This window comes from Falco cherrug (assembly GCF_023634085.1).
Source record: "Falco cherrug isolate bFalChe1 chromosome W unlocalized genomic scaffold, bFalChe1.pri SUPER_W_unloc_1, whole genome shotgun sequence".
Lineage (NCBI taxonomy): Eukaryota > Metazoa > Chordata > Aves > Falconiformes > Falconidae > Falco > Falco cherrug.
The window spans coordinates 11,582,469-11,604,150 of NW_026599288.1; the positions used below are offsets into that span (position 1 = coordinate 11,582,469).

The 21,682-nt window shown below is 40.3% G+C and overlaps 1 protein-coding gene across 10 annotated transcripts in view; it reads right to left on the reverse strand.

The window, feature by feature from the left end:
* Positions 1 to 693: 693 nt before the first annotated feature.
* LOC129734914 (ras GTPase-activating protein 1-like) overlaps positions 694 to 21,682 on the reverse strand; it is an 87,036-nt gene continuing 66,047 nt past the window's right edge. Inside the window, exons 20-25 of one of the 10 annotated variants that reach the window (XM_055700322.1) lie at positions 16,065 to 16,151; positions 13,047 to 13,114; positions 8,706 to 8,794; positions 6,057 to 6,134; positions 4,749 to 4,883; positions 694 to 1,558 (exon numbers count right to left, since the gene is read on the reverse strand). In XM_055700322.1, coding sequence (XP_055556297.1) covers positions 1,475 to 1,558; positions 4,749 to 4,883; positions 6,057 to 6,134; positions 8,706 to 8,794; positions 13,047 to 13,114; positions 16,065 to 16,151 — 541 coding nt within the window. In that variant the 3' untranslated portion in view covers positions 694 to 1,474. The other 9 variants (XM_055700324.1, XR_008730450.1, XR_008730449.1 and 6 more) reach the window with 9 other exon arrangements.

A 21,682-nucleotide genomic window follows, 5' to 3' on the forward strand; every position in this document is an offset into this window, starting at 1 on the left:
CTAAGTATCACGTAGCCGCTCGCTCACTATCCCCTTCAGCCAGAGGGGTGGGGAGGAGAATCAAAAAGGAATGTAAAAGTCAAGGCTTGAGATAAGAACAATTTAACAATTGGGATAAAATAAAATCAACAGAAAATTAATAACAATAACAGTTATAATGAAAAGGAAGGAGAAGGGGAGAGGAATGAAATCCAATGGGAAGGGAGAAAAGAAAACTAGTGATGCACAATACAATTGCTCACTACCCGCTGACTGATGCCCAGACAGTCCCTGAGAACAATCGGCCACCCTGGCTAACACCTCCCAGTTTATATACTGAGTATGATGTCCCATGGTATGGAATACATCTTTGGCTAGTTCAGGTCAGCTGACCTGGCTGTGTCCCCTCCCAATTTCCTGTGCCCCTCCAGCCCTCCCACAGCAAGGCCCAAGAAACCAAAAAGTCCCTGACCACACTGTTCCCACACCAAATCCAAAATACAGTATTGCAGTAGCCACCAAGAAGAATATTAACTCAATCCCACCCAAATGAGGACAATGTTACCCAAATTTCATTTTTACCATGTTCTGTTACTTGTACCCAAATTTAGCCAGTTTCCATAGTTCGACAGCTTGATCATTTTAAAAACTTATTTGTCATGTTTAAAAATATGATTCATGGTAGCCTTACATTATACACAAGACCAAGCAATACATGTTTTATAAAATGGTTTAATGGATGCATGCATGTCTGACACAGTGATAATAAATTTACTGAATTCTAATTATTCACTGTTGTAAACATTTTACAAAAGTATTGTGATTTACCTGGATGGATATACAGTCATTGATGGAAGAATTATTTATTCTGAAGCAGTGGCACATTAAAGAATAAAGCTGACAAGATCCCTTCTGCATATTCTTTTGACATGATTCCAGCAAAAGAAACAGCATGGTATAAAAAGTATACAGGAAAGATTTTTCTTACTATAACCGTCAAACTCTGGCAATTGTAAATACAAGTTTAAGTGGTTGAAACAAAGTCATAATAATTGTAACCAGTCAGAAATTACAGTAAGAAATGTTATCCAGTTACATGTAGCTGTCAAAACAATGCATTTTTTTCCTTGTCAGTTGAGAATTCTTTTCCAACAAGACAGAAAAACTTTGGCAATTGCAGGTGTTGAAAATAATTTTCAAAGTTCAAGACAGTCACAGCATTTTCCGTGTAGAAGGTAAACTGTACACCAAGGCTCAGAGGCTGTAAAAACTGGTTCCAAGTGGAAAAAAGTGCAAATATCCTGCACAGATAATTTAAAAGCTGCTGGTACAATCATTCACTAACAGAATCTTTGTGGGTTTTTTTCACAGTTCACACATCACTGAGAACGTGACAGGGTGTGCTATTTTTGGCAAGAGCAAAAAAAAAAGTGATACTTGTGTGAGTTGACATGTTAGACATGCTGGATCCATGCAGAATTCAGGTAGAGGGCTGCTACCTGATGTTATTAGACACTGAATACTGATTTTGTTTTTGTTGAAGCAGTTCTGTAATAGCCAACAGCTTCTTAAGAACATGCTGTAGAAAAAAAACAAAAACACCCCCCCGTACAACCCTACATTAGCAACTAGAAAAAAAACCAACCCCATCTTGCTTGAGAAGCATCTTCAACATTAACCTACCAGACTTAGAATTAGGTAATTTAAAATATATTTAACTCCCCCCAACCCCACCCCCTCCAGCTCCAATTTCCTAATCACTAAGACATTACTTCAAAAGGTAACTGTAAAACAGCAATATGAAATCTATCTGCACCCACAGAGACCCATTAAGTTTTGCCAACTTAACCTGAGAGTTTCAAAATGAGAGGTCTCCTATCTGTTAAAAACAATCTTTAAACCAAAAATCCATTCTCAGGTATTTTACCCATCTAAAAGTGCAGAATTGGGTCAAGAAAATGAAAAGAGTCTGGTGACAAAAAAGAAGGTGATAATACAATTCACTTCTGCACAGGCAGAACTACCCTCTTCTAACTTTCTGAAAACCTGGCCATTAAACTAAACCAAATACAACTGAATATACAAATAAAACAGGCTGAGAAATTGTATTGCTAATGCACTTTCAGGAATTCAATCATTTTTTCATTATAGAACTATGTTCAACTACAACAGGGTGATCCTGAACCATTAGGGCACTTAGAGGAAGAAAATGGGAAAAAAAAATCAAGAGTTTTCTTTATGGAAACCCATGAGGAGAAACTACTCCTGTGCAATAGAAAAAGTGTATTGAGGAAACAGTATCACATCTGTAATCATTAAGTACTTCAGATACAGGCCTTGTGAAAAAAATTATATCCCTTATCTGTAGGCAACACATATTTAGTACTGAAAACTTCCACTAACCTGCCTTGCCAGTCTAACCATCATTTTTGCTTTGTCAAGACTAGCAGTAGCTGTAAGTGAATGATGAACTTGAACACGACTGATTTTTTTTCCCTCATATGCCACTGAGGAGGTAAATTGTATTAGTTTGTAGTGGGTTTGCATGGCAAGGTTTTGGTAGCATGGAAGATATAGGGGTGGCTTCTGTGACAAGATGCCAGAAGTTTCCCCCATGTCCAACAGAGGCAATGACAGCCAGCTCCAAGACAGACCTGCCACTGGCCAAGGCTGAGCTAATCAGTGACAGTGGTAGCGCCTCTGTGATAACATGTTTAAGAAGGGGGGGAAAAAAAATCTGTGAAAAAAAACTGAGGCAGAGAAGAGTGAGACTATGTGAGAGCAACAACTCTGCTTGCAGACACCAAGGTCAGTGAAGGAGGAGGAGGAGGAGGTGCTCCAGGTGCAGGAGCAGATTCCCCTTGCGGCTTGTGGTGAAGACCATGGTGAAGCAGGCTGTCCCCCTGCAGCCCATGGAGTTTAACAGTGGAGCAGATATCCACCTGCAGCCTGTGGAGGACCCCATGCCAGACCATGTGGATGCTCGGAGGAGGCTGTGACCCCATGGAGAGCCCGCCCTGAAGCAGGTTTTCTGGCAGGACCTGTGGACCCCAGGAGACCCACAGTGGAGCAGCCCATTCCTGAAAGACTGCAACCCGTGGAAGGGATCCATGCTGGAGCAGTGTGTGAAGAACTGCAGCCTGTGGGAAGGACTCACATTGGAGAAGTTCATGGAGAACTGTCTCTCATGGGAGGGACCCCACACTGGAGCAGGGGAAGTGTGTGAGCAGCAGAAACAATGTGTGATGAACTGACTACAGCCCCCATTCCCTGTTCCCCTGTGCCACTCGGGGGGAGGAGGTAGAGAAATCAGGAATTAAGTTAAGCCCGGGAAGAATGGAGGGGTGGGGAAAGGTGTTTTTTACAGATTTGAATGGTAATAAATTGAACTAATTTTCCTCAAGTCAAGTCTGTTTTGCCCGTGACAGTAACTGCTTAGTGATCTTTCTGTCCTTATCTCAACCCATAAGTCTTTTGTTATATTTTCTCTCCCCTGTCTGGTTGAGAAGGGGAGTGACAGAGCGGCTTTGGTGGGCACCTGGCATTCAGTCAGCATCAAACCACCACATAGTTATTAAACTGGATTAGTTTTGAACTGCTATAATGAAAAATTATCTCATTTTTAATTCCTTGAGCTTTCTTCTACCAAAGATGACTAAATACAAATATATTTTCACTTCACCTTTTGCAAAATCACCATAAGAGTTCCCAGTAATTCCCTTATTTAAAAACATTACTTCTGAAAAATGCATTATTTGAGTAACATCTCCTGCCAGGAGAAAGAAATATAGATTTATCATCTACCCAGGCTTAAATTAAGGCCCTCAAAAAGTCAGGATATAGGAATCCCAGTCTTTAAACAATGAGAATAATAAGAAATATGATTTCAAAAAGTTATTTGAAACAATTAAAAACTATTTTAAAAACTACCTCTTTGAAAATGAGTCATTAAATAGTTTCAGCTCACACTGATTAAATTTTAGGAAGACCATCTCTAAACAAAAAGGCTTTCTATAGTACAACTGCCCCATCCCCAAATCATTAGCACTAAAAACGGACAGCACAGCACAGTATACTGTTCAAGCATATCAAAACACATTACTGTGCACTAAATAGAATTGCTGACTTGAAGTTCATCATAATTAGTAACCATAGGCAAGTATATTACTTTTGTAGTATTTTGAGACAATGCATGAAGTCATGTGATTTTTTTCCTCTTTAAAAAATAAGTTTTCATAAAAGCTGTATAGAAGTTCAGTAGTTGGAACAGAACACTCATTTGTAGTGTTTGCTAGAGAAGTTTGTCATGTTTGTTTAAAAAATGTAATAAATCAGGAAGCAGAAAAGAAGTAGTGATAGAAAGCTAAGGAAAGTAAATTTAGTTATTTAGCTCTCAATTAGAAGAACTAGATCTTAAAACTAGAGCCTGTCAGGAGACAGTAATTTCTTGGATTTAGGCTTCCTCTAGAAACTAAAAACTTCACCTGGAAACTAAACAAAAAAAAGTGCAAAAAACCAAACCAAACTACCCAAACCCAAACAAACAAACCAACCCGCTGCTTGAAAACATCTTTGGTTTCGTTGTATAAATATTTAGTTCATAGTTTTGAGTTTCTTTACCTTTACAATTAGCAACCTCCTGATGAAATGCACATATTATTTATTACTCATACTGCTGGACAGAAAAATTACAAAAGAATCATGGTATTAAGCAATAACTCAAGACATGCTATCTGTACCTGTGATTTTTGTTAACCATTGTAGTTTACCTGCATTACACCTCGCTCATTACTGAGTGTCCGAAGTTCATCTGAATGTGCCACACACATCTCATGCAAGGCTGCCAGATAACGAGATAAGTCGGTTCTAGAGTGCTCTGTAGTGTCTGGAAGCTCAGGAACATTCTTTAACAAAAATTATGAGAGTAGACTTAAAATGGTGAGTACCCAGGCATATAAGAAAATTAAATTACAGTTCTACAGACCCACTAACAGCTGTTTTGATACTGCAAGCAAGTACTGCAATGTTTTTCTTCACAATTAAGTCTTCTGTCCGTGTTATCTAATACAAATTATATATTTCCTCCTCTCCACAAGCATCTATTTTATGAAGATATTTTAATTATGGTTATACATTTCACATGGAGAGATTACTAAATATACAGCAATTCCTATTCCTACTAGGAGGGTTCTACTAAAAGGTTTGATGTTGTTATGCTACCTCTGAGCTGGTCAGAAAGATACTGAGAAAAGAGATTCATGTTATATCCTCTCCCCAAATGAGGGAGATCCATACATTAGGGTTTGTTTTTTGTGTTGTTTTTTTTAAAATTTAAATCAGACAATAGCAGCAGCAAAAATGGACACCAAAAAACGCTCAAACTATCAAGTCAGTAAATCCACTAACAAAATAATGTAATTAAAGCAGTAGATTAATCAGTTATTTTAAAACCCAACAGTTTTCTGAGTCCTCATGCATAATCTGCCATTTAAAGAAAAAAAAATATATCATAATATGCAGAAGTTGCTGCTTATCCAGAAAAAGGTGACATATGGCAATCCACCTGAATGACACACTTCAAAACACTCATTCTTATAGATTATCAAAATAGTCCAAGATGTCATCTTGGTCACTTTTAATGGATCAATTCAGGAAGCTAGACACATTTCTTTCATCTTCACTTTTAAAACAAACTCACGGTTTAAACATAGACATATATAGATACATGAGCTCCTAAATCTTGTTATAGCTATCATACACAAAACACTAACAGTTTCAAAGTGAACTGCAATTATTATTTTCTTTTAAACTACAATATCTAGAATTCATACAGTGAGACATTTGGTAATGTATAACTAAAATTGAACATAATATTTTTTAAAATTTCAATTTATTCAATCTCAGGTCAAAACCATATGACAAATTACACATACAATTTTTTTGTTTTAAATCGCTTTTTAAAAAGACTGGTATTTTTGGCCAAAAGCCCTAATCCTTGGGGAGAAGCTCAAATAGATCTCATGTCTACGACAGTACTAAATGAATAAAATGAATAATTTTGGTTTTAAACCACTTACCCCAAGTTCATCTAAGAACATGATCATGCGATGTTTGTTACTCTTGATGAATGGATTTACCCCCTCCATATATGGCTCCTAGTAATTTTTAAAAGTATTTATTAGAACAAATCAATACCAATTTAATAGTCACACCTGAAGTGAACACATTATAATCAGAGACAAATGACACTGCAAACCACAAATGTGTCATCCGGAGTGATTTTTTTTTTTCAAGTTAATTTATAATGACTGGTGTACAACCAGTCAAAGGATTACACTATTTTCTATTCCAGATGGATTCTGAAATTGTTTATATATGCATTGTGACATGAAATTTTACATTTCTGAAATACTGAAGATAGACTTCTTTTTTTTCATTGCAGCTTTATAATGGAGAAAACACTTTCAGAGGTAACATCAGGACCTAAGTGCCCTCCTTGTTCTTTCATTAATGCTTACATTCCAAGTTGAATGTCAGACAAATGGCTTTATAATGGCAGCCTGAACTTGGCTTTCTTTCATTATGCTCAAGTCAACAGATGCTATTGTTCAACCATGTTAAAACTTGGGAACCAGAACAGACCAATTGTTGCTGGCATTATTTTAGTGATGAAATAGAAACTGTATTAAAAGCTGAGGCTTTTTAGTGCAACTTATAAAACTGATTTACAAAATTACATCAAGCAATATGAAAATGAGTACAAATAAAAGGGGTGTTTCAAAATGCTGTACCAACAGAAAACACGTCTAAGGAATAAGTAGAGGAAAAGTGTGTGTGTGTGTATGTAGTGGGGGAGCCAGAGGCTGGTAGTTGTTAATTTGTTTCAGAATTAAAATACTCTATATCCAGGCTGGAAGTTTAGTCCTAATGGGTCTCAATTTGAAAGTGAATTATTACATACAGTATATAAAAGAACATGGATGTGGAATGTATTTCAAGGTTCTGTACAGAGACATGCCAATATTAATGAAAGATGTTTCCCCATTTTGACATCAAATAATCAATGTAAATGCAAAAAGGCTCTCATCATCTACTTAAAGGCAGATGATACATCCTTCTTGAGTGGATCCTTTCTAATCACAGATTTGTACTCTAGCATTTCTCAGTTGTCTTGTTGATATGGATATTCCTAAAGAAAATTTACCTATTTTACCATCACATAGATGCTTTTTATGGTGGAGAGATGGTTGCCTGCCTCTCCTCTCCCACTTCTCCAACTCCAATACCCATCTAGTTGACCAAGGGAAGCCAGTAGTTGCGGTGGGTTTGGATTTTAGCAAAGCTTTTGATATTGTCTCTCACAGTATCCTCCTGGATAAAATGCCCAGCACATGGCTAAACAAGTCCATAATGCATTGGGTGAGCAATTGGCTGATAGGTCAGGCTCAAAGGGTTATAGTAAATGGGGTTACATCAGGTTGGCAGCCAGTCACCAGTGGGGCTCCCTAGGGCTCAATTTTAGGGCCAGTGCTCTTTAATGTTTTTATAAATGATCTGGATGCAGGAAGTGAATGTACATTAAGTAAGTTTGCCAACAATACTAAACTAGGAGGAGCTGTGGACTCCCTCAAAGGTAGAGAGGCCTTACAGAGAGGTCTGGATAGACTAGAGAGCTGGGCAATCACCAACCGTATGAAATTTAACAAGTGCCAGATTTTCCACCTGGGACGGGGTAATCCTGGTTATACATACAAATTGAGGGACAAGAGGCTGGAGAGCAGCCCCATGGAAAGAGATCTGGGTGTCTGGGTTGATGGCAAGTTGAATATGAGTCAACAGTGCGCCCTGGCAGCCAAAAGGACCAACCATGTCCTCGGGTGCATCAAGCACAGCACAGCTAGGCAGTCAAGGGAGGTGACTGTCCCAATCTACACTGCACTGATGTGGCCCCATCTCAAGTACTGTGTGAAGTTTTGGGCACCTCACCATAAGGAGGACATCAAACTGTTAGGGTGTGTCCAGAGGAGGGCGACTAAGATGGTGAAAGTTCTCAGGGCAAGACTTATGATGAGCAGCTGAGGTCACTTGGTTTGTTGAGCCTGGAGAAGAGAAGGCTGAGGGGTGACCTCATTGCAGTCTACAACTTCCTCAAGGGGGGAAGCAGAGGGGGAGGAGCTGATCTCCTCTCTCTGGTGACCAGCAATAGGACACAAAGAAATGGAATGAAGCTGTGTCAGGGGAAGTCCAGCTTGGACATTAGGAAAAGGTTCTTCACTGAGAGAACAAATGTCTGAGTTTATCTGTTCTCATAGCATGAAAATATGGTTGCATCACTCTTTATAATACCTACTAGTATGGTCATTGGTTCATCAATTATTTTAACAGGTCACTGCTGTTGTTCATACTACCAGATTCAAAATCTTCATGGCATGTACTAAATCATTCACATAAGTTTCTAGATGACTCATTCTCAAATGATTGACTCCTCTTTCCAATTCAGCCAGACATTATGCTACTGCTCTAGTTTAAATCAATACCCCGTTGAGCTCCAACTGAAGAGGATAGAAGAAACTGCAGGAACAAGGCCTCCTTGCTGATAAGACACCCAGGTCACACATCAGGATTTGCACAAGAAAACAGCAACAGATTTTTGTCTGTATTAAAAAGGAACAATGAAATATATTGGAAATGCAGTTCTAGACTGTTCTGTGTAAAATTATATTCACCTTAGCTCCAAATTCAACCAGATTTGCTAAATTCTGCACAGACTTGGCAACCAGCGTCAGTGTTCTTGCAGCAGTAGGGGAAGGAGAATCTGACAGGAATACAAATTGAGAGTTATTGGCCATTTCATTTAAAACTTCCAGTAGTCACATGGAAGTTAAGTTCTTATACAATTTGTTATTTATCATGGAATTAAATACTTTGAATGCTGTAACAGAACTGCATGTGGAAAATATCTCATGATCAAGTAAACTTTTGTTGTTTTATTAATTATGTCCGCAAAAAATATTAATATGCATATCTGACTTTCTGTACTAGTGCTTACAGAACAAAGCAAAATAATGCGTTCCTCAGAAGCCTAAGGTTAACAAAAGTTTTATGAATTAAGTGAAAAGCCTTTTCACAAAAATCAAACAGCTCTGTTTAAATGATTTTTTTTATTAGAATCTAATAAAATAATTAAGTTTATCCTTTTTCTTATTTGCATATACCCATATAAGTAGGTCCTTTATTGTTATGCAAATTATAATTTAAATTATGAGTACCGGGAAAATAGACTAAACATTGCATGCAATCATGGTTTGTATTGCTATTTACTGCACAAATCAAATGCTAGAAACTTCTGGTACAATCACTTGTTGGAAAAAGTTGTTTATAACTGACTAAGAGATTAGTGTTAAGCACAGGTTTTTTTGGTTTGTTTTTAAACAGTTATGGTCAAACCTGACTTTCCACTTACAGGCCACTTAAGTATTCCAGAATTGATATGGCTATTATATAAACTCTAAATTTCACAGTGCTTCATAAGAATGCTATATACTCTTCACTGTCTATATTTGTATGTTTTGATCTTCTGTCTTTCTGCCCCCTTCCCTGATCAGCATTGCAATTAATTAAAAAATAAGTTCCAACTTTTAAGACATAGCTGGAGCTTAGACTGAGGCACTAATCATACAACTAATCTCAGTTGTTCGTAGCATCCAGTGCTTAGTACTGTACATCCCTTTGAAAAAGCGATGCTGGAAAACATTACTAGCCTTAGAATTGGGAAGGTCAGGTGAAGAGAACTGATCTAAAGTGTAATCTTTAAAAAAAAAAAACAAATAAGAAGGTTGAAACAAATGACTTTTTCAGTAAAGATTTTTGAGAACAGTTGTTGAGGTGACAGGATAGGCACATTGCTGCTGAAACTGAACTCTATACACCGAGCCTTCAGAATATTTCCCCTCCCCTTCCCTGCCCCATTACAGCAAGGAAGTATGTTAGAAGCTTTGTTCCAAAAGAGCAGCCCCCCTTTTTTTTTGTTTTTGTTTTAACAGCTCTAACAGCCCTATATAGAGTTTGCAAATTTACCTTAGCAAAAGTGAAGAATATTATTTCAACTTCTAAACAGGAATAACACTTACATACAAGCTTAAAGGGGATTATGAAAATTTATGGATAACAACTCCATTTACAGCTGTGGTCTCAATGCAGTCCCCAAGTTAGAAAATATGTCATTCACAAATCTGAAGATGTAAAAATACTAAAGAAAGGATCACCATATATGAGGTTATGGTTCTTAAATGCTTCCCCCAAAGTGTGTATGAAAATTAGTAAAGGGAGAAAGGAACTTTTGGACTGACTAAGGCCTTCTCATTTAGTATAGCTTAAAGAGAGAGGACAAAAACTTGCTACATTGTCTGAAAAGCTGTCTATAAAGGCAAAAAAGGAGAAGTTTTTTCCTCAAAGTGTTTTTGATACAAGTGATTTCTGATTTCTTCCTATTTCCAAATCAGCATTTTACAGGTAAAATTGAGAAGGTGTTAGGGAAGGAAGGAGGAAAAACAACAGCAAGTGCAAACCAAATGCCCTCTATGTTGGGATGATTTTTGCCAAAAGAAAAAAAGGAGGGGGGGAACGATGACACAAAGATGAAGTATAACATACACAAACTTTTTAAAAGTACAGAACTCAGATATCCTAATATCTTAGTACTACAGTTTTCCCACCAGTAGTTTATGCCGTTCCCTTCTTCTTCTCACAAGGATGTATTTGGTTTGTGTGGCAAGGTTTTGGTAGCAGAGGGGCTACAGGAGTGGCTTCTGTAAGAAGCTGCTAGAAGCTTCCCTTATGTCTGATGGAGCCAATGCCAGCCAGCTCCATGACAGACCCACTACTGGCCAAGACCAAGCCAATCAGCGATGGCCATAGCACCTCTGTGATAACATATTTAAGAAGGGGGAAACAAACCCCAAACACCTGCTGCAGAAGATCAGCCAAAAGAGAGGAGTGAGACTATGTGAGAGCAACAACTCTGCAGACACCAAGGTCAGTGAAGAAGGAGGGGGAGGAAGTGTTCCAGGCACCAGAGCAGAGATTCCCCCTACAGAGGTTAACAGTGGAGCAGATATCCACCTGCAGGCTGTGGAGTACCCCATACCAGAGTAGGTGGAAGCCCAAAGGAGACTGTGACCCGTGGAGAACCTGTGCTGGAGCAGGCTTCTGGCAGGACCTGTGTACCCCTGGAAAGAGAAGCCCATGCTGGAGCAGGTTTGCTGGCAGGACTTGTGACCCCATGAGGGACCCACACTGGAGCAGTTTGTGAAAAACTGCAGCCCATGGAGAAGTTAATGGAGAACTGTCTCCCATGAGAGGGACCCCATGCTAGAGCAGGTGAAGAGCGTGAGGAGTCCTCCCCCTGAGGAGGAAGGAACAGCAGAGATTACATGTGATGAACTGACTGCAACCCTCATTCCCCATCCACCCTGCATTGCTCAAGGGGGAGGAGGTAAAGAAAATGGGAGTGAAGTTGAGCCCAGAAAGAAGGGAGGGGTGGGTGGAAGGTGTTTTAAGGTTTGGGTTTTTTTCTCATTACCCTACTCTGATTTGTATGATAATAAACTAATTTCCCTGAGTTGAGTCTGTTTTCCCTGTGATGGTAATTAGTGAGTGATCTCTCCCTGTCCTTATCTCAGTCAAGGAGCCTTTCATTATATTTTCTCTCCCCTGTCTAGCTGAGGAGGGGGAGGAGAGACAGAATGGCTTTGGTGGGCACCTGGCATCCAGCCAGGGTCAATCCACCATAAAGGAATACAGCAAAACTTAAAACCTGAAATCCCATCAACACAGCCTTATGTCTAGAACAAGAGTAACACACATACTAGTTGTTGCATCTCAAAGACCTCAACTACATCTGTAAGTTAAAACACTCAGAAACATTTCTACGTGCTTAAGTCAACTACCATGGAATAATCCATTTGCTCACTGTTAAAGCTTCACAACAAAGCCCCACACCAACTCTGTCAGATGTGGTCCCTGATGTGTGCCAACACCCAAATCACACCTAAGAACTGTTTAGGAGAATGCTATCTGATCTCACTCAGAACTGTGCTACAGATCAGTATACCAATTTCACAATCCTAGCAGACAGGAACAGTCCCCATCACTGTTTTATTTACTTAGAGAGATGCACTCTACAAAGAGAGCATCAAAAACCAGGGTAATGCTTCTTTACTGGGCCTGGCTAGGATAGTTAATTTTCTTCATAGCAGCTCATATAGTGCTATTTTAGACTTTTGACCAAAACAGTACTGATAACACACTAATGTTCTAGCTTTTACTGAACAGTGTTTATACAACATCAAGGCCACCTCTGTTTCTCACTCTGCCTCCCCAGTGAACAGATTGGGGAGTGTGCAACAGGCTGGGAGGGGACACAACTGGGCAGATGACCTGAACTAACTAAAGAGATATTCCATACCATATAACATCATGCCCAGCAATAAAAGAGAAAAGAGGAGGTTTTATGGGTGTTAGCCATCTTTTGCTCAGGAACTGGCTGTGCATTGATCTACCCATGGGAAGTGGTGTGATTGCCTTTGCATCACTTGTTTTGTTCCATTTATCTTTCACTTATTAAACAATTACTTATTTTTTGTTTGTTTTATCTTGACCCCCGCATTTTCTTGGTTTTATTCTTCCTTTCCTCTTCCCCCATCCCACTGAGGGTGAGGAGGGAAGTGAGCAAGCAACTGTGTAGTGCTTTATCTCCCCACAGGGGTTAAGCCACAACAATTTTTCTTAATGAAATATTTTTCTTTAACATTCACTTTTTCTTTTTTTTCTTTTCTTTCTTTTTCTTTTTTTTTTTTTACTTTAAAACAAGACATTGGGAATAAACAGTCTAATCTTTGAGGGTGAAAACCGTATGCTGGCTGGCTTAGGGAGAGAGTCAATTGCTACAGATAACATGACTTTGGACACAGTGTTTGAAAGACTTCATATTCTGCTATATTAGGCACTAAAGTTAAGTTCACACCTATTACTACATAAAGTACAGATTCAGTCTGAAGCATAGTCACCTGAGATTATATTAAACATCCTTGGGTTCAGGATAGCAGGACAAATCAGTCGAAGAAAAACAAAGCCACTGAAATGGAAAAAAAATAATTTTTTGTTCAATAATAAAGTTAAATTATTAATGTAAAATTATGTAGTCTTTAAGCATTTAAATCAGTGTGGAAATCTTTGTGAGATAGATGACAAACAACCAGATTGCACTGTGTGAATATGTTTGTTAAGAATGTCTTGTTATGATTTCAACTATGATAAAACTGAAATAAAAACAGGCATATTGATTTCCCAATTAAGGTGAGGCTTTGAAACCACCTGGGAAAAGCTTAACTGTAAAGCCACACTGAAGCCTGTAATCTAAGATCACGCTGGCTTTAAAGAGGAACACTTCATCTTCTGCCTCCTACAAGTGTTCCACTGTCTACTACAGCAAGTAATTTATCCTGCAGCCCTCACTTCACCAAGCCAACATAAGGAAAGCAAGAATGCACAGTCAGAATGGAACATCTCTTTTGGCAGCAACATCTGCTTGAACCGATCCATATCCTGATAACAGTATGCTATTATCCTAGAAGAATAATACTGGATCAGCTACTTTCCTCACAGAAGTAATTGCTGCCACTCAGACAATCTAGAAATCTAGGGAAAAGCGCTCAGTTTGACTGCAAAACTAGGAACTTATTAAACAGAAACCCAAAGCAGCCTTCAGTTTAGCATGACAAAAATCTAACTTTCTGTTGACAGCTGAAGTAAAAAATAACCATCTCAGGTTAACCATAATTCTGGAAGACTGCTCTAAAAGTTAAGTGACATATGGACCAACTAAAGCAATGTAACTCATCTCTCCTTTTGTTCAGAGTGCGTGGACACTACGAGCAGACTGTTTTTCACTACAGCAATACCAAAACCTGACCACTTACAAAAGAATGGAAGTGGACCTTGCACTACCTTACTTGTTAAGTATACAGTGATGGCATTGTCCATTATTAATTAATTGGAAGTGACACATGTAGCAGTGAGGTTGACACACCTTTCATGTGTCCAAGACACTTAAATTCCAATATATACTGTTATAGAAGTTTCCTATTTCTCCAAGAACCATGGATTATGGGCTGACAAAACACTCCTGGCCCAGTGTGAAACAAAAATATTTTCTATGAGATTAACTTAAAGCTATGAGGAAATAAATAATTTTGAAGTCATGGCACATACATCAATTTCTCTTGTAGACAGCCTGAAGTTGAAGACAACTGGGGTATGAACCTAAAATAGACCTTGCAGATACAGATGTGGTGCTTCTTACACTGGTCAAACTGTCTAAATTAAGAACGAGTCAATACCTATGCATGGGTTTTTACAACCAGACAGAAATGGCAGCACTTTCTGAATGATACAGAAGGGAAGCTACCCAGACACTTAAAAATTATCCACCTGTCTTTGAATTTGTAAACATTATTGGACCCAAACCAATGCAATAAAAGATTATATTCTTCACTGGAGGCTGCAAAAAAACCTACTCTAGAGACAAGTCACAAGGATCCACTTATGAAGGCTAAGACGATGAGAGAAAGGGACCCAATATTTATAGTATCCAGCAGAGACCCCAGGAAAATTCTGAATGTCAGCTGTATCCATTTAAGGATAGCCACATGACTGTCTCTGGAGATGGGGAGGAACAGAAAGAGACATGATGTTTGCTTCTAAGTTCTACACACTTGCAATAGGCTAGCCCCAACACCTGTGATAAGAGCAGCCTCAATTTGAAGGCAAAACTCTTGCAGAACACTGATGGCAGGCATTTTATTGAAGATTTTTCTTCAAGAAAATCTTGAGTCACTATTGTTAGAAACACTGAGTGAAAGAGAAATAAGCATAGAAGGTATTGTACTAATTACGCTAACATTTATTGAAACTCTGGGGAAGGAAGGGCTCCCATGTCTTCATTTCTGCCTCCAGACAAAGTGATATAAACAGAAGCCAATGACAAATCATCTGGAAGACACTTCAGTGGGAGATTAACCTCAGCAAATCATATTAGTGCCAGATACTGGTCTACCAGCAAGCTAGGCTTGCAAAAAAAGGTAAAGCAAATGTAGAAGAGATATGGCTTTGATACCCTTAAACCCCCAGTATCATTTAGAAGAACAGTGTCAAGACCTCATTTTTGTCAAAGTTTTTTTTGACCTGCACTGGCAACTGATAGTGTTAAAAAGGAAGAACTATTTATTCAATAGATTTATGAATGCAGACTGTATTTTTTATACTCAGTGTCAGTTCAGAGGAGCCAGATTCAGTAGCCTGCAACATTTTTACAGAGGTTCTGGAATGTTTGAACATGATTGGGCTGGAGCAGAGAAATGAAACAAAACTGGGACAGGATAAAAGTACATATTTTCAGAAATGAACACTATGTGTTGATTCTGAGTGGTCAGCACTGGGAGTCTTCACTGATGCAGAGAACTATATATTCCAACACAGACAGTGCCTCAGTGAAATCTAATGACAGTCCAATCACCTTTAGTATTAGTTTCCTTAACATGTTATGCCTGCATTTTAAAGGACATTCATCTTAGCATGTGTAAGATTTTTTCCAATAATTAACACACAATACATAGGAGTCCCTGGATAAGGCATGATCCTCCCAGATGGCATACGACAGGAACATCATTTTCAGAGGTCACTGCTCTCCAGAGGTATCACAAAGGTTAACTATCACTCTGAGAGAACTCAGTTTGTAAAACTTAACAAAATACAAGTACAATCAGTTAAAGCTATTATGTACAGCTACACTGACCTCTATACTACACCCTCTAGCAAGGCTCCAACAGCATGACTAAAAATCTAGCAAGCTCTCAATCCTTAATTAGGATATCATGCCCCAGTACCATAATAAACTTAAATATTCTTGTAACCTATATAAGTACTATAAAGTTTTGGCACTAAAAAAAAATAGATAAGCACACTTAAGTATGACAGTAATAAGATGTTAAAAGATTATTTTCAGCATAAAGTGACAAGTAACTTACCTAACAACTCTTGTTCTCATTGTGGTATTAGCTGGCCACTTGTTTTGAACTGACTTCTGCAAGCATCCATAAATATATCTCAACGTCCTATAAAAATAATAGCTAATTAATAATTTCATTTAAAAACTTCACTGAATAAAAAAAGCTGGTCAGAAAGGATCTAGTCCAACCTTCTGCTTAATGCAGAACTATTATCAATGCTAGGTTTAAAATTCAGACATAAGCTTAAAATTAATTTAAAATCTGCTATGACAGTCCATTTACAAACGGCAAAGAAAGTCCTCGACTAATACACTTTTCTATTTGTGCAGGTAAAATTCTGATTATTCACATGTACATTAAATGTTTTATAATACTTTTTTTCTTATTTCTTAGGTAGTGTTCCCTTTTAAAAAATGAAAAAAAAAATATGGTTTGGTAGCTTTTTTTCTTGTGTTTTTTCCACTTTTTAATTGAATGAATAACAATTTGTATATGCATAAATACAGGTTAGGTATTTAAAAGTAGTCCTCTCCTATCAAAAAATGGGAGCGCTCTGGTGTATTTCAGAAAACATTAAGAATTGCACTATATACTTAAAAGAATGAAGCTTTTAATGCTAACCTTGCCATCACTGACACAAAAGAAACTTCTGTGTTATTCTGCCATTCTGTGGTGGGTTGACCCCAGCCAGCAGCTAAGCCCCCACCCAGTCACTTGCTCACTTTCCCTCAGCAGAATGGGGGAGAGAATCAGAAGAGCAAAAGCAAGAAAAGCTCATGGGCCAACATAAAGACAGTTTAATGGGTAAAGCAAAAGCTGCACATGCAAGCAAAGCAGAATAAGGATATTCATTCACTACTTCCCATGGGCAGGCAGGTGTTCATCCATCCCCAGGAAAGCAAGGCTCCATCACATGTAACAGTTACTCAGGAAGACAAATGCCATGATTCCAAATGTCCCCCCCTTCATCCTTCTTTCCCCACAGTTTTATTGCTGAGCACAATGTCATTTCATATGGGATATCCCTTTGTATCCCTTTGGTCAGTTGGGGTCAGCTGTGTCCCCTCCCAACTTATTGCCCACCTCCAGCCTACCTGCTGGTGTGGGGGGACAGAATGGGGAGAGAATAAACAACCCTCAACACTGTGTAAGCACTGTTCAGCTAAAACATGGGTGTATTATCAACAGTGTTTTAGTCACAAATCTAAACCACAGCACCATACAGGCTGCTATGAAGAAAATTAACTCCATCCTAGTCAAAACCAGTACAAATCTCCACCCCTTATTTCATACCATTTGCATCCTACGCTATCCAGTACATCCTCATTAACTACCACCACCCTTCCCATCCTTTAGTATACATACAGATATTATTCACTTAGTCTATGCCCCTCCTCCCCATGAAGTGTCCATAAAATGTCCATTGAGTTCATTTAGTCTGCAATTTGGGCTCCATCTGATATGATGGTGACTCAGGACAGGAGAGGTGGTATGTTGTGTGGAGTTATTGGGCACCAAAGCCAGCTCAGGTTGGGCCACTGCTGCACTTGCCTGGCATCTTTCAATGCTCATCCACCATTAATTCAGGTGGTTCCTGTTATAGTACTTCTTATAGCATACAACTCAAATCATGGGTTACAACAGTTTAAACATACATCCATTACGATCTCCACCCCTGGTCCTTTTGGACCAGGCTATAGAGTTTAACATTGCAATGAACTCCATCCCTTGCCCCCTGCTCCAGCATGGATCCTCCATGGGCTGCAGTCCCTTTGGGGGCATAACTGGTATGGACTTATCTACAGGACATAGTCTCTTCACAGGGGTGTATACCTGCTCTAGCATGGACTTATCCACACACTGGTCATTTCGACTCCAGCTCATACTGGAGTTCCTCCATGTCCAGTACAGCAGCACTCAACCATGGCATGACTTAATTCAGACCACGATAGTCCACTGTCCACCCTCTGTCAGACTTTTGCAGGCCATATGGAACTATTCAAGAGTGACTGAGTCTTGCTGATCACTCCTTGACTCTCCAGTTGATGAATCAGCTCATGGAGGGGAAACAGGGAGTCTTGGTTGGTGTGATATTGCTGCTGGTTCAACATCATGGTAGCAGTCAGCACCTGCTGCTCTTCGACACAGAGCAACCCCACAACAGAAGGGTCCTGCAAGAGGTCAGGCAAGGTAGACAACTGTTTAATCTTCTCTGCATCCACAGCAGCTACACCAAAGGCCCACCAGTACCCTTTTGGGTCCTTGAAGTACCCTCTCCTGAAATAGTCTATGCCAAGGATACATGCAGCCTCCAGGCCAGTCACAATAGGATGCTTCTGCCACTTATCCCCTGTAAGGGTCACCACAGCTTCCAGTGCAGACAACTGTTGGGATCTCCATGTCACTCCAGAAATCCAGATGGGTTCCACCCCCTTGGACCCTAATGGCATTAGGGTACACTATGCACCCATGTCCACCAAAGCCTTATGCTCCCATGGGTCTGATGTGCCAGGCCATCACATCCACACAGTCCAATAAACCTGGTTGTCCCTTTCCTCTGCCTGGCCAGAGGAAGGACCCCTCTCTTCTTGGTTGAAGCATTCATTACCCAACTCCTGTAATTGCAAACCAGAAGTCCCTTCATTAGGATCAGAAGGAGGATCAGCTCTTCTACTATGTCTGGGGAATAGCTCAACAGCAACCGGAGCAGTAATCTTGTCTGGATGGAGCCTTTTTGGCTGCTGTTTTTCCTCGCAATTCATGTATGTGGTCTTCTAGTTTTGAGGTAGGTGCAACACCTCACTTCCTCATGTCTTCCCTGTGGATGCAGACCTAGAACCACAGGGTGACACATGGCGTGCGCCCACAGTTCCCTTTCCCTTGAGCAGAGAAAGGCTGATTTCATATGGCACTCTTGATAGCTGAGACACCAAACTCTAGGGGTAAGGAGAAAGAGATATTCTCTTCAAGTTGCTGGAACTGTTGGGACAGTCTCTCCACTGCCCTGTACAGTCAGAGAGGGAAAGAGATTTTCTTCAGAGCACCAGAGCTGGCAGGCCAGTTTTTCTACAGTTGGTGCCTCAATGTCTGTCCAGTCCATTATCACCAGGGTGCTGGTGTACAACGTCGGTGCATTCCATACAAACTTCCACCACATGGATCGCATGCACTGGACTTCATCTGGATCTTTGGAGACCTGGTTATTGTCCAGGTTGCTGTAGGTCACCTTCACCACCACTAATTCCCTCAGATACTGAATACCTTCCTCAATCATGGTCCACTTGCCTCAGTAGTTTGCAAGACCTTCCTTGAGGGGATACCTTGCCTTTGTGCTCAACAGGAGCCACTTTCAGAGGCTGTGGATCCCTACCTTCTAATTCCTGACTGTTGGCCCCAGTATCCCAGCATGGGATCAACCAGGTGATAATTTACTTGCCTGGAAGACAGCTGTAATCTTTCTGCATATCTCACAGCTTGCTCAGGGATAGGGACCAGATGGTTTTTGACTTGGTTATGATTTCAGTCTCTTCTCTTTCCTGTTCTTGTGACTGCTCTGCTGCAGAACAGGCTGCCTCTTCTGATCCTTCCTCCTTTACTGACCTTTACTGTCACTTACCCTTTTGAAAAGCCGGAATTAGATTCACAGCACATACCAATATAAGCATTCTGGTTACATAAGGATATTCCAGAAACTGAAGAGCCATTGTAACAAGGCAGGAAACATCTACCCCTGATGAGAATAAAGAGGCGGCACCATTCTTCATTTCCTCCACAAAGTGGCTCCCGGAGAAGAAGAGGAAAAAGGTGTAGTTGATCATTGTCTCAATTGGTTCCCACAATACTGGGACAACAGCAGTGCATGGCACAAACACCAGATTAGGCTCAAGGCCAGTGCTTTTACCATAGCTCTCCCAGGAAAAACACAACAAAGTGATAAACAGCACAGCAAACTGCAAAAGCCAAAAGCAGCCATTAGCAAGCTCTAGTTTGAGGTAGAGCAAGAGATGAGATGGAGCAGATGATGGAACAAATAAACCAGTATTGAGAACAAACAAGTCAACATTGTGACCAGCAAGAGCAAATAACAACTTGCCAAGTAACAACCAAACAGCTGTAACAACTATAAATGTAGTCTAGCACACTCAGATCAAATCTGTCATTATCTAGAACTTCTCAAGCCCCAAAATGAGTAACAGAAAGGATTGTGGTGAGTTGACCCTGGCCAATAGCTAAACCCCCACCCAGTCACTTGCTCACTCCTCAGGGTGTCATTCTACTACCACCCATTTCTATTTTTAATGCTGTTAATAAATCCATCTCTTTTTCAGAGTAGGAGGACTAGAAAGAATTGGTAACCAACTTATATATATACAATTCTCTGCTAACTAGTACTGTCCTCTACTTCTTTGTGAAGATAATATATTGATATTTTAATTTTTTTCTTCTTTCCCTGACCCCTTGGATCTAGTAGTTTCTCCCTTAAGGAAAAGTACATGTGCTAGCCAAAAGCTTTTGCGCTCTATTGGGTTTAAGTGGCAAGGTTTGGGGGGGTGCTTCTGTAAGAAGCTACTAGAAGCTTCCCTTATGTCCAACAGAGCCAATGCCAGCTGGCTCTGAGACAGACCCACCACTAGCCAAAGCTGAGCCAATCAGTAACGGTGGTAGTGCCTCTGTGATAACATTTTTAAGAAGGGGAAAAAACACCTGCTGCAAAACAACACCCAGAAGAGAGAAGCGAGAATATGTGAGAGAACTCTACAGACATCAAGGTCAGTGAAGAAAGAGGGGGAGGAGGTGCTGCAGAGATTCCCCTGCAGCCTGTGGTAAAGACCATGGTGAGGTAGGCTGTCACCCCGCAGCCCATGGAGGTCCACGGTGGAGCAGATATTCACCTGTAGCCCATGGAGGATCCCATGCCAGAGCAGGGGGATGCACCCAAAGGAGGCTGTGACCCCATGGGAAGCACATGCTGGAGAAGGCTCCTGGTGGGACCTGTGACCCCATGGAGAGAGGAGCCCATGCTGGAGCAGGTTTGCTGGCAGGACTTGTGAACTCGGGGGGGGACACAAATGCTGGAGCAATCTGTTCCTGAAGGATTGTACCCCATTGAAAGGACCCATGCTGGAGCAGTTCATGAAGAACTGCAGCCCATGGGAAGGGCCCACGTTGGAGAAGTTTGTGGAAGACTGTCTCCTGTGGGAGGGACCCCACCCTGGAGCAGGGGAAGAGAGTGAGGAAGAAGGAGCAGCAGAGAGAATATGTGATGAACTGACCGCAACCCCCATTCCCCATCCACCCTGTGCTGCTTGGGGTGGGGGGAGGAGGCAGAGGAAATCAGGAGTGAAGTTGAGCCTGGGAAGAAAGGGAGGGTAGGGGAAGGTGTTTTAAGATTTGATTTTATTTCTCATTATCCTTGTCTGATTTTGCCTGGCAATAAATTAAACTAATTCCCCAAGTCGAGTCTGTTTTGCCCATGATAGTAGTTGGTGAGTGATCTCTCCCTGTCTTTATCTTGACCCACAAGCTTTTTGCTGTATTTTCTCTCTCCCGTCCAGCTAGGAGGGGGAATGATAGAGCAGCTTGGTGGGCACCTGACATCCAGCCAAGGTCAACCCACTACATGTGCAAAAAAGCAC